The 19,200-nt window shown below is 46.3% G+C and overlaps 1 protein-coding gene across 4 annotated transcripts; it reads right to left on the bottom strand.

The window, feature by feature from the left end:
* Positions 1 to 2,573: 2,573 nt before the first annotated feature.
* On the bottom strand, positions 2,574 to 18,485 carry LOC119126048 (protein shisa-6-like). Of its 4 annotated transcripts, none has more exons than XM_037257059.1 (9): positions 18,259 to 18,485; positions 16,958 to 17,653; positions 14,885 to 15,045; positions 13,895 to 13,987; positions 13,602 to 13,670; positions 5,523 to 5,588; positions 5,151 to 5,171; positions 4,654 to 4,782; positions 2,574 to 4,099 (listed from the first exon to the last, which is right to left on the bottom strand). In XM_037257059.1, exons 2-9 carry the CDS (start codon positions 17,494 to 17,496, stop codon positions 3,480 to 3,482), a joined length of 1,698 nt encoding a protein of 565 aa, XP_037112954.1. In that variant the 5' UTR covers positions 17,497 to 17,653; positions 18,259 to 18,485; the 3' UTR covers positions 2,574 to 3,479. The 4 variants fall into 4 exon arrangements, with proteins under 4 accessions (XP_037112954.1, XP_037112955.1, XP_037112956.1 ...); XM_037257060.1 differs by having other exon boundaries at positions 13,895 to 13,984; positions 18,259 to 18,484; XM_037257061.1 differs by having other exon boundaries at positions 13,895 to 13,984; positions 14,903 to 15,045; positions 18,259 to 18,484.
* Positions 18,486 to 19,200: the final 715 nt, after the last annotated feature.

The following is a 19,200-nucleotide window of genomic DNA, read 5'->3' as shown; positions in this document are numbered from 1 at the left end:
CGGTTCTCCTTGGTGATGGGGATGAGGACCACGCCCACCACGAAGACCATCAGGCCGATGGAGACCAGGGCGGGGCCCAGGATGTTGCTGACCTTGCGGCTGTGGCCGGCAAAGTAGAGGCCGCTGATGATGACGCCGCACGCTAGGAACCCGCCGCCCGTCGACATGAAGTGGATGGGGAACCAGAAGACCTGACACCGGCCCGGCGGCGTCTCGGCCGTCCACAGCGACCCGCTGCGCGACAGGCTGAACACCGTACTCTCCGTGCGACTGGGCGGTGTCAGCTGGTCGCGCGACTGGGACAGCGTGCTCTCGCCCATGGCGATATTCTCGGGGCTTCCCGCCATCACGTCCTGCACGTATGAAAAAAATAGAAAATGGGCTTCTGAATTCCGGGAAACTAAAGAGAACAGCTTGGAGATTCTCAGAGTCAGGTCTGTGAACTCTCTCTAGTGGTAGGTGAATGTATTACTGAATTAATCACAGTTCGCCATATAAGACAGCCTATCTTCAGCATTTTGAAGTATCTTTCAAGAAATTGCAACAAAATAAGTGGCAAAACCACCCTAAAAAGAGATTTCAAATTTGTCCATTCCTCAATAAACACCCGTTTCTGACCAGTATCTCACATTTAGAACTAGAAAACATATATCAGTCACAGATGTTTTTCCTCCAATACGTTATACTTATTGATTTTTTTGGGAGGAGGGGCAACCTCTGGTTTATGCGGATTGTTGGTTGATTCCCGCTTATTCAAGATTTTCCCAGATGTTCAAAAAAAAGTACAATTGAAATGAAATGAAATCCCAAATGATTTCGTGTAACTGCACGAGAGGGAGCCCACACACAACCAGACTTGGAGATTCACTTGCCCATGAGCGCTATGCAGGAAAATGGAGGCTGATTGTCACAAATGATGTTTAAGTTCATTATAAAGCAGCCAAACTTTTCCATGACATTGACGCTGAACTGAAGAAGCTCAAACATCCTCTCATGACATCCTCCTCCTCCTCATCCTCACTTAGCATTCGCAGCATATCCCGGATAAGCGTTGCATGTGGAAAAATATCATCTTACCTTTGAATAAAAGTCGTCGTCAAACGTCTCAGCGAGTCTTCATCAGAAAATCTTAATGATGTTTGCGAGAGGCGGAAGGCAATGGAAAGTGGTGAAAGGCTTCCCGTTACGCCAGCATCCCGCCCTCCTCCTGCCTCTTTCTCCTCCTCTTCCTCCCTTCTGGCACTTGGATCCCTGAAGGAGGTCCATGGACCTTCCAGCTAAGGCGTCAACTGTGGGAATGGCAGCATGATATCGACAAGAACGCTATTTGGATTATTATTGATCCTCAGAAAGCCTTCAGCAATTGTCAATATAAATGTGTGTGTGGGGGGGAATCATCCCATCTATGTTGCTGACACACTTTACAGTCACACACTGACACACACAGTACAAAGCAACTCAACTTTTATATTATGCACAGACTATATATACATATATTTATCGTATTTTTGTTTTAACAACAACAAATATATATGCACCATTATTTTTCAAACTTCACATTTTTAATAGTTTGTATTTTATTACTGTATTTTTATCTATCTTTATTGTTTTTTCTATGTAGGAAGAAGATCTGAAGTAACACACGCGCATAGACACCCATACACACAACTGAAACAAGAGCTTATTTCTAAATTAATTTGCTGCTAAAATGCCAATCTTGTGATATCATACAGCGTCCAGCAGAGGGCAGCACTGCCATTCAAATATATTACAGTACGGCCCATTACGGATGTGATTTGAAAATTATAATAAAATCGTTTCTAACAGCACAAATTACCGTAAGAATGTTTTAAGGGGACGTTTAAAAAATATACCTTTTGAGAATGTTTGTAGTGTGTCTGAAGTGTCAGTCTGCACTTCAGTCTCACAATGACTTTACAAATTGGTTTAACTTCATAATCTCTCACAGATCTTCTCAACCCATGACACAATCAGAAAAGCAGGAACATTTTCCAAGGAACCTCTTTGGCCAAAGCATCGAAGCCAATAGGTAAGCAAAGCTGCAGCGTTAGCACAGATTAGCATTATCTTATTATAACAATGTTCTTGCTGATTGGGAAGTTCATATAGTTTCCATGGCAACCACGCTGCAACGCCTCAGGCTAACATGTTAGCACGTCACCGCTATCGCATTCAGAGAACGTCCTGTTTGGCTCCTTCATTAACTTTACATGCTAATTCCTCATCTAGCGATCAATGCTATTGATCACCTGAAACGCAACGTGGCAACCAAGGTGACTTTGCCGACTTTGCCTCGCGGCTAAAATCTAACGGCACATTCGGGTTGCCTCAAAAACTCAAGTGCTGCGAAATCACAGAATTTGACCAGTCGGGTCTGGCTCGATGGGGTGCAGCTGCATTACTAGTTACACAAAACTGTAAAGTAGTTGACGACTGGTGACCTTGCAAAAATCGACTTGATCAAACACAGATATAAACTAGTGCGGGTTTACTTCACTAGTTGTTCTATTAATTCACCGAACTAGTGAGGATAAATAAATAGAAAATAAAGCCATATCAAACAAAACTTTCCAGTTTTATTGCATCTAAAACAAAAGTGGACATGACAGCTGTCAATCAGTTCAACAATCACCAAACCTAAGAAGTGGATTTTATTGAAGTTTGTCAGAGAAGAATTAAGATCAAGTGAACACTAAGTTGGGAACTGAGGACATTCTGGCAACTGATTGGCTGGAAACAAGAGGAAAGGGTGTAAGAGATTCCTCACACACGCACACAGTAGGTATAAAAACAAACTTTTTTTTTTTTATCCATCCATTCAATTAGATGTGGGTTGATACAAACGAGGCGACATTGTGAAGGAGTCTGATCGGCCGCCGTTGATCTGATTATTTCCGCAAGCTCTTGGACGCAGAATGACCCCGATCGTAGCGACGTTAATAAATCAACATTTCACGTAAATGTGAGTCTTATATAGATATTCAAAAGTCTACATTAGAGAAAGAAGGAAAGAAAGAGCGGAAGAGTGTTTACAGAAGCGTATTTACAAAATTGGAGCGTAACCGCGTGAACGCTAATGACGATGTCATCTTTGATGATGATGCTACTCAAAGATCAAAATAACAAAATAATAGAATTTTAGCATTGTTTGGGAATGAGCATTTTAGCGAATGATGGCATTATCGCTCGCATTTCTCTGACCACAGGAATGCTAAGAATAAAAGAGTAAAGATGACGTCGTTTAGCATTTAGCATTCGCCGTTTAGGTATCGATGACATCATCGCTAGCGTTTGCGTGGCTGTGTGCACACAAATATGACGTCGCTTCTGCACAGTTGCATGAATGTTCCAAAATGGAAGATGGTTTGCCACGACAAAGCCCTTGTGGTGCTGTTGGCCGCCATTCTAGGGGGCAACAGGAAGTGGATGAGCAGAAACAGGAAGTGGTCCTTCTGCAGTCAAACGGTGACCTCGTTGGTCGCGTGATGATGTCCCGCGCTGAACTGAAGGTGGTCCACGGTGTGCGTCCGGCGCGAAGCAAAGGCCTGCCTCTTGGCGGTGCTGGCGTGCGTGTTGACACCAAGCGTGTTGTAGGCGTCACCAGGCTCTGACAGCATTTTTCCCATGCGGTGGCGCTCATGGACGGGCGTGGTGGGCATCAGCATGTCGGCGTGTGACATGGCGCGTGCCATGGCTTTCTGCCGGAACTTGTCGCGGCGCATGGCGGGAGACAGCAAAGTATCCTGGGAGCGCAGGCGCTCGGCCGACAGCAGCAGTTCCTCCGACGGGTGGCGAGCGCCCCCGTACCCGGCGGCGGCGGCCCCGTTGCCGTACGAGGGGAGACCATAGTCCCCGCGGCGAGGCGTCCGGGGCGGCGAGAGGACGTGGTCCTGGGACATGGCGCGCTGGACACGACGAGGACGCTGACGTTGATGTTGTTGTTGATGATGATGATGGTGATGATGGTGATGATGCGACGGCGGGTCGGCGTTCAATTTGGCCATGTGGGTGTGGCCTCGGCCGCCCAAGTCCGCGTGGTGACGCTTCCTGGCGTAGAAGTCGTCCATTTCCTTGTCACCTGACACACAAGAACATTGGCGTCACATGTTCACTCTGCCAACGGTGGGGCGGGGAACTATGTTGATGTGAGTCGAGGGGCTTCATGCAATGTGTTGCCACCATCTTGTGGCATTTTGGAGGTGATTGTAACCCTTGGTGAGGGCATCGATTCCGTAGCGATTTTTGCCTTTTGTGGCAAGGATTGGTCCCTACGCTAATAACAACGACATAAACAGCGCAAACATAACTTACGAGTGCTCTCATATGTTTTTTTTTTAGCGCGCTTGATCGGTCTTTTGCTTACATAGACAAAAAATGAAATGGCCGCCTGTAATCAAGAAAGTACATTGAGCTACATAGTTACCTAATAATAATAATTATATTTTTATGATATTATATAAATATTATATCATCATCATGATAATTCTAATCATATATTTTCACTCTTGTGACAGGCAACAGTTTTGATTTTAACACTTCCTGTTATGCAAGTGTGTAGTATTAGCAGCATTAGTATTAGCATTGTGATAAAGTGTGTGTGTGTTTGTGTGTGTGTGTAGGGGGTGAATTTACTCAAGTCAGACGAGAGCGCAAGCTCGTAGGAGGGCGGAAGGTGGCTGAGATTCTGGAAGGATCTGGATAGCGACAGGTCGTAGGGCTCGGTGGCCGCCGTCAGGATGTTGTTGCTCCGCGCTGCTCGCTCTGCCAGGGGGCAAACGATCAACATTTGCCATCACCGTTATCAGGACACAAGCCATCATCATTATTGGGATTGTCACCATGCCTTGACAACAACAAAAAAACAGCCATCGCAAAACACTGATAAGGGGCAGAGCAGCTTGAGGCAACACCTCCACTCTCCTCGCATTGTCCACAACGAGTGAGTTCACAAAATGCTTTTAAAATCTGAAATTGGTGTCAACGTGGTACTGTTTTGTCTTCCTTTCCTCTGCCTTCACAACAAAGGCCCATTGGGAAGGTCCCCATTTGAAAGAATCAACCATGCACTTTCCTCCAATGAGCTGCAGAGTGACAAAAACGAAATGGCTATCGCGGCGAGGAGGACTCACCGTGTCGCGCGTGTCTGTTTGCTAACAAAAGCCAAAGAAGAAGTGTCAAGGGAAACACAAGACATGGCAGCATATCATAGCGAGCAGATGCAACACGTGAGCTTGGAGCAATCTGACTAGATGCTAAGCTAAGTGCTATGATCGTTTGGCGATGCTGTGACATCACTGCTTTTTTTTTTTTTTTTTTTAAACAATCATAGCACATTATTGCAAACACAAGACACCAGTAGTGCCCCTAGTGGTGTGGAAAAGCATAGTTGATGACCTCGGGGCAATCTGATTGGATGATAAGTTAATTGCTAAGTTCCGTTAGAGTATCTCTATGCGTTCAAAGAGAAAAAAAAAGTATTGCTTTGTTGTCGTTGCGCTTACCCATCTTCGGTGTGAGGGCGGTGAGATCTACGTGGCTGTGCTGGTAGTCATGGTGATGGTGGTTCCCTGCAGACACAGACAAAAAAAAAATCAATATCATGCATCAAACACAAGCATTCAGATTCAGAGTGCCAGTGATGTCACAGCGGCACAACTCAGCTGATTGGCTAAGCAGGCAGGGAACATAAAGTTGTGTGCTCATTCTTTGCTTATTTCATTCAGGAAGTTGCGGTCTACGTTCCCGGGAGCAGCGGAGCGGCCAGCAAGGATAATCACAGATTTATCTGATGTCTTCTTTCTTATGTCAGAAGGAACATCACACAAAGCTGCCGCTATCCTCGCCGAGGGTCGCGGGACTGCGCAGCCGTGCCTCCTTCGGTCCATCGCCGATCACGAGTCAAAAGCCATCAAATAAAAATATGATGCAAGACCGGTTTGAAAAAATGTAAACTTTTAACTTTCACTCCCATTGACAGCTTCAGACGTCAAAGATGAGCATCACCAAATTGGGTGGAGGACGCATAACGAAAAAGTCGACAATTGACAGAGTGATGTAAGCAAGCAAAAAAAAAAAAAAAAAACGCTTGCTGCACCAGCCTCTAAATACGCGGCAACTGTACACATTACATTGCGTGTACGGCAAGTGGAGACGGGAAATGTCAGGTTGACGCCATGTTGGGAGTCCAAACAAGCTAAGAGCAAATGCGCTGTGCTATATCTTCAAAGCGAAGACTCCTGCTGTCATTGAACATCCACTTTTCACTTTCATGTTGCTCCCGTTTGTCCGTCTTCCATCTTGCTGCTAATTAGACACCCGCTCGCATGCTAGCTCGTTCCTTGGCAACATTTTTTCATGTAAAATACATCATGGCGCCTGAGAGGAGGCCAGACGCAAGGCGCACGCACACCAGGGAATCAAAGGTGCAAGGGAGTTAATGGACCCAGTGATGAGCTAATAAGTCCTCGGTGCCGCACGGCTTTCGCTCTTGTTAAAGATCAAACGTTATTATGAACAAAGGTATCAATAAAATGTCAGACACAACCTGACTCAAACCATTCTTAATTAATGACATTGTAAATATGGAAAAGACTTTGTTATTTGCTCCCAACTCGCAGGAAGTCGCTTCTCTGGTTGTAAAATATTAGAAAATCACTTGGAATATTTATCAAAGACATTTTCACAGCCTGGAACAATCCAGCACATAATAATCATGAGTCAGTGAGGGCTGATTTTGCGAGCGCTCGCACAGCAGGTAGTCACAACAACAAAAAAGGCAAAGGAAAAGGGCGTCTTAGCATCAAAGTTCAATCTGCTCATGCTCGTTATCTTCAACCTGAAAAGCGAGCGCACGTTCAAGTATCATGCTTCCTGTTTAAACGTCGCTAGCATATAGCCGCTAGGGCTAATGCTAAAGCCACACGCTTATAGCACCTGGGTTCGATTTGCACGAGGCGCAAATAAGAAGTGGAGAAGTGGGGAAATCGAGTGAAATGGAGAAAGAGAAGTCATGAAGGATGATGATGAAGTGATGAAGAAGCTCCCGGGACATCTTAAAATACTTTTGAGTTAAGTGGGGCAGTGCGCGTGGATGTGCACGAGCGGTACAGAAAAGATCAAGTCACTCGACGCTCATCTTTGTTCATCTTGAGGTCCACTTGTCAACAAACACAGCGCCTACTAGAGGCCACTTAACTCCACTGCAATATTTCCCCTTGGGTGGCTTCGGTTTCAAAAATCGAAGCCGACCGCTATCAGATCTTGTGTGGTCGCAGTGGGCAGTTATGGGAAGTGACCAAGTCTAGATACTTTGTGACCGTACTAAAGTCGATTTTTCAGGTATTCGTATCTGAAAGTCGAAAGGTGCTAGGCAACACACTGAATGGAAAATGTGCAAAGAGGCAGAAAAAAAAGCTAGTGTCGATATTTTACACACTAACGAGTCACATGAGACTCGCGAGGCAAAAAAGGATAATTGGACCCAATTTGGACATTTTCACTTCGGGGCGCACTCGTTTTTGTCGCCAGCGTTTTAGACATTAATGGCTGAGCGTCGAGTTACTTTGAGGGGTCGATCATGCGCGGCCTACTTCACATCCGAGTAAGCCACAAGGATGCATAGTTGCGGCACGCGAGTGCCCTTGCCGCCGCTGTCTGTCCGAAAGAGGCTCACGTTAATTGCCTGCATCCCATAATGCAACAGTCAAGCGAGTTGAGCACGCAAGGATCTGCTTATGTGCCGAAAAGCAAAAAAAATAAAAAATTAGGAGCGAGCCACACGCAAGTGGAGCACATGCACTTTGTTCTGCAGCGAGGACGCAACGACCCAAATAGCGTGCACCCAATCACCTCCTTTTTTTCCCTTTCTTCTTTTTTAGCGTGCTGTTCGTCTCTGGAGACTCGAGTCAACGCGGAGGACACTCGCATCTATGCAGATTTCAATTTACAATTTTCGATGCTTATGAGCACATCAACTCAATCCGAAAAGTCCACTTTGTTGTTGTTGCTAAAGGTGGGATGACGATATGGGAAATAAACAAAAACGAGGCAGCAACAGGAAGCTGAAACGTTCCAAAAAAAGGAAGCGGGATGGGCAACACAGGAAGTGCATTTGGGACACACAGGAAGTAGACAAGTGCAACACAGGAAGTAAGCATGGACAAGCCAGGAAGTGGAAGCAGAAGTCGAGTTTGGTTTGGCAAAGTGGGCCAGGAGTCGACAAGGGGCCAAGATGGCATTTGGTGGCTGCCAAAGCGCCGCCTCCTGCCCCCCTCCGCCCCTCCCCTCCGGTAAGGAGGTCAAGTGCTCTTACGGGGAATTTAATTTGCTTTGCCTTCTCCCTGCAGCGTAGCCTCTTCCTCACTTGGCACTTTTTCTCTGTGTGACATTTTTACCGACACACCAAAGAAGAAGATTGACATGGTTCACACTGAGCATGGTGACAAAGTCCAAATCTGTCAAATATTAAGGTGTAAACGAAACCTCAATTTTGAGGCTGTCAATGAAGTTTTTGACATAAGCGCTATTCTCTCTTTCCTTTCTTGAAAGCAAACCATTTTTTTGACCTTCTCACTCGCCGCTTCCTCGAGAAATGAGCTCATTCAGAGCATTGAGCTGTCAATCATCACGCCGCCGCGACCCAATTGAATGCGACTTGAACCGCGATTACTTTTGTGGAATTGTCGAATAATACGTGTAGGTGGAAGCAGCAGCGGTGAAGGCGCTTTGAAAAGGTTTGGCCGTCACGTGATGCTTTTCACGCGCTTGTCACGATGCCCGCCGCCTCGTCACAGAGAGACCTTTGACAGCTCTCCTGCCAACCGTGCAAGAAGAAAATAACGTGTTCAAGGTGGGTCTGTACACCAGTGTGTGTGTGTGTGTGTGAAAACCTTCTCCAGTTTTGAATGAAGTCCTGACAACAAAGACAGAGATTGGAAAAAAGGATAGAGTGTGCTCAGAAGGTAACAAAAACAACACAGAGACACACGCACTCCACACACATAGAAAATATGATTAATATAGTAAAGCAATTACATTAAATGTATGTTTTTCCCAACAGTCAAATATATATATTGTTGAAAGCTAAATTACTATTTTATGATTGAAATAAACAACTTTACTAAGTCACTGTTGGGCAGTCAATTTTGTATTTTTCTTCAACGTGTGTGTTTATTTGGAAGAATAAAAGTTCATACACGTAAGTACACTTGTGAGGAAATACAATCGAGACAAAGGCTAAAGGAAAAATGGTCTCTTAGACGATAACGTAATGTTACCAGATGGTTTTTTTTTTTTTCCTTTTCAAAAAACAAGCGCGTTAGCCTGCATTAGCGCCAACGCTAATGCTAATGAGCTGGTTGGCATGCATCTCACAGATATGAAGAGCTTAAAAGCCTTCAGGTTGAATTGATTCCCAAGGTCACGTTGGAGGCGCGGCCTTATTAAATATGACTTTATTGAATATTAGAATAAGAAATACATGACGGCCGCGCCGACTTGTTTGTTTTACACCAGAGACGACTCACAGTGTGATTAATGCGTTAGCATTTCTTATTTACTCCAAGAGCGTTCTCATGCATTTCTCTTCAATCTCATCTTGACGCAATTGGAGCTGATTGGCCGAATGTTGAGACACGTGAAGAGTGTCAATTAATTGCGAGCAAGATTTTGGCTCAAGTCAAAAGTGAAATTCTCACTTTGATCTCGACTTCCTGCTGCTTGTTTGCATGTTTTGACTGCTCCCAACTACACACTCGCCTAACGACACTGCAACTGTTTTCTTTCTTCTTCTTTTTTTAATAATCCTGTGTTTCCTATTTTAGAAAAAATCCCACACACACTGAATCGTTTGAAAAATGTCAAAAGCACACCGCTGTACATCAGCCAGGCCTGAAGGGGCGCTGTGACGGAAACACAAGAAGTCACTAAAAAGTGAATAAGAAACTTGCACGATGTAAATGAACCTTCAAGACTGCGACTTGGACTGACGACGAGGGACAAAAGAAATCACAGCCAATTTGTGTTCTATTAATGACATTAGCACAAGTACGACTGAAGTCAAACTCATGCTGCCGCCGCTGCTGCGTGACCCAAAAAGGAAGTAACAGTGGCAAAGCCAAAAGTAAGAGAAAGGATAGAAAAGTGTCCTCATGTGGGCCAGCACAGATTGTGCGCTTCAGGGACACCACAGGCTCAAAAAGAGATTCACTGCATGGGAGACCAACACTAAAAAACAAAAAAAAAAGCACTTTTTGAAATGCAGGGGCTGAAATGCAGCTTTTGAAGCAAAGCAAGCGGAATGTAAATAATGGCAGCAGCAAGATTAATTGACGTAATCCTAAACTATCAATTGGTGGAAAGGAAGACCTAAAAATAAATAAAACAAAACCCCGTAAGCGCCAGGTTTTCTTCACATGCAGTCAAGCTGCTCCAAAATAAGCACAAATGTGCTGCTGTTGTTATTTTTCTTGTAGTTGCCACGAGTCTCCTCGGGCTGACGATGATGATGTTGATGCTACGCCGCAACCCCCAGATCACAACTTCAATTAATTTCACAGTCAGTGGCACCAGCACTGATTTATTGTGCAGCTTGTGTGTGTGTGCTTCTGAAACAGACAGAAACAGGCGACATGTAGCCCAACACGTTGAGAATTTTTGGACAATTTAGCCCCTGGAGCTAGTTTGACGTTGCGATGTAGATTTTGGTAGACATATCTATTGGGATGAGACCCACCCATAAAACAAAACAACCCCCCCCGATAATTCTGCCTTGAGGTGGCTATTTAGGGTCATTTTGTATGTTTCGCGGCGGGTCTTGGAATAGAAATCTTGGATCAGTTTGATTAGTGTGACTAAGCGGCATGAATTTTGGTAGACATGCCTGACCCTAACCCACAAAAAAATCTCAAGACTGCATGATTTAAAGAAAACGTGAAGTTGACCATTTTGGTTTAAAGCAGACATGCCAGGTTCATTTGGATTCCTGAAGGGATCCTTCAAAGACAAACTTCAACATTCGTCAGATAGCTGTCGAATTTAAAGTATGCACAAGAGGCAATGGGAAAATGCTGAGTTCAAAGTAAAGACGCTGCTGAAGGTGTTTTTTCATTGCTCATTCAAAAAACATGGCTAAAAAAAAATTGTCCACTTTGTATTCCATCATGATCTTCCTGGTTCTGCTGAGATGAATGAAGCAAGACGCTTATGTGTGTGTGTTTGTGTGCGAACGTGTGTGTGTGGGATGAAGGGTCACAGGAAGCGAGTGGGCAGCGTCTTCCTTCATTCACAGCAAACATGACTAATGACGGCAACCTGCTGGAGACTTCAACTTGCGACGCAATCATCAGCATCCCTTTGTGTGCCCATCATTTGTGCGTCTGTGTGTGTTTAAGGAGTCTGCTTGTGACCACACACCCGCCGACAATAGCCCCTCTGTGCAAAATTGCTACATCAAAGACAGAACAAAAGATGATGCATTTACTGCCCTTTGCCTTTCACCCCCTCTTTAGATAGACGTGACATCAGCGCCGGCGTCTGATGTGACGAATCAATGTCCCAACACTTTTCCTCAAGGTGTCCCAATATTTTAGTAACAAGTTGACTTTTCACTTCCCATTGGCGTCAAAGTACTCTTGCCTTTACGTCCCATTTGTGTATTGTACACAATAAGTGTAGCTGCATGTCCTTGCGTCGGTATCTCTCATCACAAATATTGACGTGATGCTAATGCGCAAGCTAACAGGATTCACCTATGTCAAACGTGACATTTGCTAACAGCTCCCTTTTGAACGGCAATGGCGAGCCGTCCGAGCCGCACTCGATTCCAGGATAGCAAGAGATGAATGTACATACATGTTAGGCGAGAATGTAGCCATGGCAACATGTTTACGTTTCGACTGCCCGTTGGCTTGTCACGTGCTGCTGCTTGGGATTCATGCGGTCAGCAAGAGCAAAAGATAAACGTGGGTGAAAACCGACGTGCAATTTACTCTAGCGGGGTTTTCTCAATTCCACGTGGACATAAACCCACACAACACACGCGCGAGTCCAGCAAGGCAGGAAAAATGCAGCAAGGTCACAGCAAGTGGCCGAGGAAGGAAGGAAGGAAGGAGTTTCAGGTGGTGGGTGTTTGGTAACAATCCCCTTGGGCGCATCTTGTGAAAAAGCGGGAAGTACACGGTCAAGCGACCATATTTGGACATGGAAGCGTCCCGCGCTAGCCAACAACGGCAACGCAACGAATCCAACTGACCCAAAACCGAAAATAATAAAAATGAGAACTAGCATGGACATTCAAAATTGTCAACTGGAATCCAACCATTGACTACCAACAACAAACTTTGACCAGTATGTTTTTCAACCAAGCCGACCGTGAATCTCTTTCACGTAACCGTCATGACAAATAGATGCCAGTAGATGGCAACGTTGCATCGCTTTGAGATAAAAACAGCGCAAGTGAGCAATCGGGGCGCTCACATTATGAGGAAAAGAAATTCTTTGTCATCCAAAGGCCTTTCTTAGTCTTGTCAAGAAAGATGATTCTGATGTCAAGAGAACATGGATCCAAAATGTTGGGAATGGTCCCAGACAGGAGGAGGTTGTTTACTTTTAAATGAAGGAAATGAACCGGAAGCAGAAGCACAACTCCAGCAAGTGGAGCAGCACAACCAGCCGACACAATTGTAGCTGCTCCAAACATCAACTTGATTTATTAAACGTGATTTAATTGTTTTAAAATGTCACAAGATTTACTCTCACTGCAGCAGCTTTGACATTTTCATATATATTTATATGCGTAGTTGTGTGTGTGTTGGCCTTTCCAAATGCTAATTTCATTTGTTAGTTGAGTCAAAGTAATGGTGCAGCGCAGTTTATTGATTGAAAATAACTTTTTATGGTTTATTAGGTAGAACATGTGTTGAAGGCTCCGAGGTCACATTTTTTCTCTGTTAATTTGGAAACCCTTTTCCAATCAAGTTCATGTGAGATAATTATTTGGACAGAGAAAAATCAAAAGTAACAACTCTATTATTTTGCACATAATATAAGAAGAGAACTGGACTTTTAAATGAGAAGTTAAGCGGACTCAACCACACAACATGCAGCCACTAATAATAAAAAAGTACCTTGACTTACTTTCCCGTTGAAGTGAATGAAAATACCATCAATCTGTTCCATTCAACCTCAAAAATTGGTATAATGTGTTTTGAATCAGAAAAACAACCCATTTATGATAATAAAAGTGATGATGACAATAGTATGCAAGACAACTCGGTAAGATGCATTGATGAGTCGTTCTTTGCAGAGGATAAAGAATAGATGCCAGTGAGGATTGTTATGTTGTTTGCTCCGTGTGTGTTTTTTACATGGATGGTTAAAATATTCGCTGCTTCGTGAGTTATAACACCGAAACCTCGAAGCTAGCTTGAATAACCCGTCATTGGCGTTTTGTATTATTAGTTAGCATTAAGCTAAGCAGATTTTCCAAAGGCAAAGTTGTTTGAAACACGTGTGTAATTCAAAGAATCGATTTAATGACCGAGGCTACTCAGCACAAAGCAGGGAACAATTCTTGGACGTACCGTACGACATGGGGAGGTCCAGCTCGTTCTGCCAGGACATCTGCGGCGACTCGTCGATGGAATGCTGCGCTGTAGGGACAAAAACGAGCGTAGATGAGAAGCTGATGAATCAGAGCGGAGAACAATGGTGCAACATTGATGCCTTCGCACTAGCCGCTGAGGAAGTGTCACTTTGTCACACGCGAGATGCCACTTCAAGCTTGACCGGGCGGTCACCAGCTGGCGGTAGAAATGCCAACATTGTCCGCAGCATTCAAACGATTGGAATGAAACTTAAAAACGGACTTTGTTACCTTTCAGGTGTCCTCGCCCGAGTGTCACAAAGCCTGACGAGATGAGCATGTCGGCGCTGGCGTTGTGAAGGGCCTCCATCCCATAGTGCCCTGCTGACACACAAACACAGACGCTGGTTACCATAGCAACACAATGACGCCACTACTACATTAAGTACACCTGCACAACAGGAGCGATCACAGTGCGGAGGAGGTTTCTTGCTTGCTTTTTAATGAAGGGACTGAGTCACTTTGGACGCCTTCCATCTTTTCGCCATTGAGAGGCCGAGTGTCCGGACAATCATAGACATGCCGTGTGGGGGCGCAAACCAATTACGCCCCCCAAAACACACTCGTCTTCTACCGAGTTAGCATTAATCAATAGCGCATACGTCAGCGTGACGGCGGTTAAGGGAGGCGAGAGAGAAGGTTTTATGCAAATGAGCCGAGGCTTTTTCTTCCCATTCTGTCGTCTTTCACAAAAGATCAGCCGGGCCAGAAAGGTTAAGGGAGACATATTATGGCAATTTCAAAACTATTCTCAGGTGTATTATTAAAATCTTTGCCATTGCCAGGGTCATAAATCCACAACGGATCAACAACGGCACTGCGCTTAATTCCTCCACTTGGCTTAAACAAATGCCGTTATTAGCACTTTGTTTACCCCCCTGTGACAAAAAAAAAAAGCACCAGTACAGAGATGATGACTTTCTTTGATGAGTCACCCAAGTGTTGTTTTCACTTCCAAAAGCAAAGTCATCGAGCGGTGATGTTAGCACGTTAGCCTTTTAGCTGGCACGTGACTATCCAAGTGTCACGTTCCGGAGAGGTGACACCATCGAATCTGGGACGCGCTAGTAGGGCACTTAGCGAGCGCCCGCGAGAGCCGATCCCCCAGAGCGCCGACGGAAAAAGTTGGTTTAGCTGGAAAAAGCCATGCCGGCTTGACGATTCGTAGTCGGACTGGCGTTTATGTTGAACTCGTCACGTTCCCGAAGACAAGAAAAGTACCGTGGTTGGAGGACTTGCCGTGCACGGGCGTGTAGTTGTTCTTGGCGGTCCGGACGGGTGTGCCGTCTTTGGGCGAGTCATCCATCATGGCGTCCATGTTGTCATGCTCGTATTGGGAAATGGGAACAGGGCCCTGCTGCATCAAGATGTCCGCCAGCGCTCTGAAATCAAACGGCGATTGTTAGCAACATGTCATGCTACCCTTTATTTTTGGTATAGTCTTGATGGGTTCTAAAATTGCGAGGGGACACCTGAGGGCCCAGCTAGCAAACACACTACTACATTATTCTAATGTACCTTGTCTTTACAATAACACTTTGCTAATGTGTTGACATTACGCTCCATGTCGAAAGAGCTGCGAGTTGATGAAGTGCAAGTCGTTACCGGCATGTTGTGAGAAAGTGTGTCAATGAGGACCTAAAGCCAGCGCGTACTCTACTTTTCCACCGGCGTGTGTGACTTTGGGAGCCACTGTGGGTATTAATAGCGTTTCCCTACCAGGAGGAGAAGACTTTAGCTCAGTCCGCCATCGCCGACACGGGCAGCCTGATTCGCCGCGTCCCACTTGGGCACAATGTCGAGCGAGGCGGGAGACTGGCGAAAGGTTTTGTGTAGAAAATACAAAAAGGCATCACAATATTCACTGTTGTGATCGGTGCACATTTCCATATTAGTGCATGAATTTCAGTGGGCAGACAAAGGAGCTCTGAGGAACACCACAGGTCAGCTTTGATGTTCCTTGGAGGCTATCATCACCACTTTTCTAGTGATCACTGGGCGTTCACTACTTTTTGAGATACAATGATTCCTAACACAGCCATTTTCTTTTTGTATTGGATGTCAATAGAGGGTGTACCTAATCAAGTGGCAGATAGACATGCGATCACATCTTGTTCTTCCCCTGCTTCTATTTTGGCCAAATTGGGCCCGTCTGGACCGTGACGCGAGTGCAACATGAGATGGAACACACAAACACACACGGACACACTAACACACAGCATGCACTTAGCCAGGCAGGCAATGCATCTCTCTCTCTCTCTCTCTCCCTCCCTCGCTCTCTCTCTCTCTCTGCTGGATACAAAAAGCTGATCAATAAGGAGAGAATTCAGCGGTTTAGTCGTGCGTTGAAGGTCACACAAAGCAAAAGGTCTGCCAGCGCCTCAACATTCTGCTCAGCCGCTCGCTCGCACAATCAGTCACTGAGAGGACGGAACACAATTCAACACATTTGACTTATTTGCTTTGCTAGCAGCTAAATCAACTTTTGGGATTTTGGGGGAGGAACTTTGCTGAAAATTTAAAAAGTCTCAAAAGGTTAAGCATCGTCTGACTCATGACTCAAAATGACTTTCCGTCTGTGTCCCAATACTTATGCATGCCCACAGTTGTGTGCATGTGCGTGTTGACGTTTGGTCACAGCGCGTGCGTGACTCAGATGAACTTGAGTTAGCGAGTCACTTAGCAGGGATGCATCCATCCATCCAAACTTATCTACATTGAAACTCGCCAACCGCTGTTGGTGGAATAGCAGGCGGACAAAAGCAAACTCTCCACTGAAACCAAGCAAGACACTGCAAGTCGGCTCCTTCACTGAAACAATGAAACAAAAGATGAGCAAGCACTTTTCTCTTCTCCTTTTCTTCCATCACCGTGCTGAAGCAAAGCCCAACTAAAAGCCCTTCACCGCACCAATCGACCAACTACACTGAAACAATGCACGACTACACGAAGCGGTTGTCTTGGAAAACTACAAATGAATCTCGGTGTGCGTGTGTCCGCCCGAGGCGCCGTCGTCATTAGGTCGTTTGCGCGTTGTGTTTGCGTTGGTGAAGAAAATGAGCCGGGCGGCCTCGGGACTCAACACGCTGTCGTTATACAAACATGAGCAGTGGCAAGACTATCGATGACATTTTGCATTCGCAGGGCTTCCGGACAGACGCAGGAGCAGGCGCGCACACACGGACGCACACGTAAGTAATGATGGTTTCACGTTTCAGTTTTGTCGGCATGACGATCGGTGTGAAAATTCTGGCCCACCCTGGAAAGTTGCGGCGCATGTGCGCATCGGCCCACCTGTGCACGTTCATCTCCTGGGGGTTCTTGGTGGCCTTGTCGTAGGCCACCTTGGCGGAGATCCCCACGGCGACCACCAGTGCCACCACTCCGCAGCTGATGTAGACGGTGGCGTTGGTGCGATCCAGCTCGGGGTCGTAGGTGTCGCCGGTGGGGGCGGGCGAGGGCGGCTGTGTCTTGATCCAGTCGGGCGTGTTGTAGTTGGTGCAGAATGTCTGGTCCAGCCGCTTGCCGCGTTCCGCGCAGCAGAAGCGCAGGAAGCAGCTCCCGCAGCAGAAGCGGTGGTCCGTGTTGTTGCAGCCAAACTCTTTGTCGAACTGCCCGCTCACGTCGTAGTAGCCCAGGCAGGTGTCGTGCTGGAGGGCGGGGGCCCGCAGCTGCGTCGCTGCCGCCCACACTGGCATGGCCGTGCTCCCGCTCGCCCACCGGGGCTCGCCGTTGTTCTTGGGGTGCCGCCGGTCGGCAGGTGCGCAGCGCCCGTACGGGCCCGGCAGCAGTAGGAGCGGCAAGAGCGGCAGCAGCGGCAGGAGGGGCTTCATGCTGCGCCCCGCCGCGGACTCACTTCCGGGAGATTCTCGCCGACGTCTTCAACGCGGGTCCGAGCACGCGCGCCGCGCCGGAACCTCCGGGCACGCGCCGCTGCATCCTCCGAGCGCGGGCGCACTTGAGATTGGGCTCCTGCCTCCGAGACCTGGCCTTCACGCAAGAACACAAAAAACACTCGAATCAATCATTGCACTTTGAAGAAGACAATCCTTTCACTCGTGCACCATACAGCCCAGCCGTGAAAAAAACACTAGTGAGACAGTCCTACTAGTGCTCCCTCTAGTCATTTGTACTGCACTAGCGTGCTGAAATGTCACACCATAGTCATCAAAATGTCACCAGCAAGAAGACTCAGTTGTTCTACCGCGCAGAAGTACATGAAAAAAAAATGACAGTGGTAAGATGACAGTCGTTCTGACGTCGTTCTTTGCGGCACAGCGGAAAAATAAGAACAAGTGGTGGACCAAACATCACCAAGTAGTTATTCGACTACATGTAGCACAGAAACGCCATAGCGTGGTAGCAGTAGGAGTTGAGGAAGGCAAAAAAAAAAAAAAAAAATCACTCGCAAGAACATGTAGGGGCTTTACTAGCGCATAAAAAAAATTTGTGTAGCAGAGGAAGGCTGGAGTCGAAAAAAATATATCGTTCCAGTCACTCTGAATTTTGTTTCTCCAGCAAACAAGTTGACGGTAATAAAATATGACGTCACTTCAACGCCTTCAAAGAACCTGAAAAGAAGAAGAAGAACTTACCAGCGGCTTGACTGCTCGGATGAACAAACTGAATGAGGAGTGGAGGAGAGAGCAGACCCCTCCCTCGCTACCCTCCCCTCCTCCATCCTCTCTCTCTCTCTGTCTCTCTCTCTTTCTCTCTCGGACGTCATCATTCAGGTGGTGCCTCTTCCCTTTCTCCTCCCTTGGCGCCGTGCCCGGCGCTCCTCCCGTTCGCGCACCTCCGGGCTGGACAAGAAGAAGACAAACGGAGTCCAAGCCTGTTCAGACACACGCACACACAAAACAAAGAAGTTTGTTGTCAAGATCCAATCCAGCTTGGTCATCATGATGCAAGAACAAGGTACCTGATGCTACCTGAGTTAGCTTGTTGTGATACATCAAGATCGTCAACCACGTTTTTTTTCTTTTTCCTCGCAGGTGTCTTGGCGGCATCAATTTAAAAGCCTTGAATGGTCGCCAGGAGCACTTGACATCGCAGGCGCTTTTATCTTCACGTGGGCGACCACTCATGTTGTTTGTTATCTTCGGTTCTGGCGGGAAGCGGCGGTTGGATTAATTGACCCGGCACCCGCCACTGCGGAAAAGTCCTTCCCGCGTTTTGTCAACGTCAGCTTGAGGTCCGGGTTCGAGGACAATCTACTCCAAAGACAATTTTTTGTTTCTCAGCCAGTACAGAGCTGAAAATTTGTAGTCACGGTTTGTCAGCGTACTTGCAACTTTTCAGCCGCGTGATTTTAATTTCTCCTCCCAATTAATCAGAGTTCAAGTGACTGAATGGATTAAATAAAGAAGCTTTTTTTACGCTCGAGCGGATTTAAAGTCCGTCCGCCTCACCTGCCGGCGAGCTCGGCTTCCCGCGCGTGAATTATTTAGGAAAACATTATGCAAATGAGCAAAGACTCCTCGCGCGTGCAAAGCGTTTTGACATTTTGATGAGACTCATTTTGTTTGTTTCTGCTC

This window comes from Syngnathus acus, chromosome 8, assembly GCF_901709675.1.
Source record: "Syngnathus acus chromosome 8, fSynAcu1.2, whole genome shotgun sequence".
NCBI lineage: Eukaryota > Metazoa > Chordata > Actinopteri > Syngnathiformes > Syngnathidae > Syngnathus > Syngnathus acus.
The sequence above is the reverse complement of the archived record's forward strand: the minus strand, read 5'-3'. Positions and strand labels throughout refer to the sequence as shown.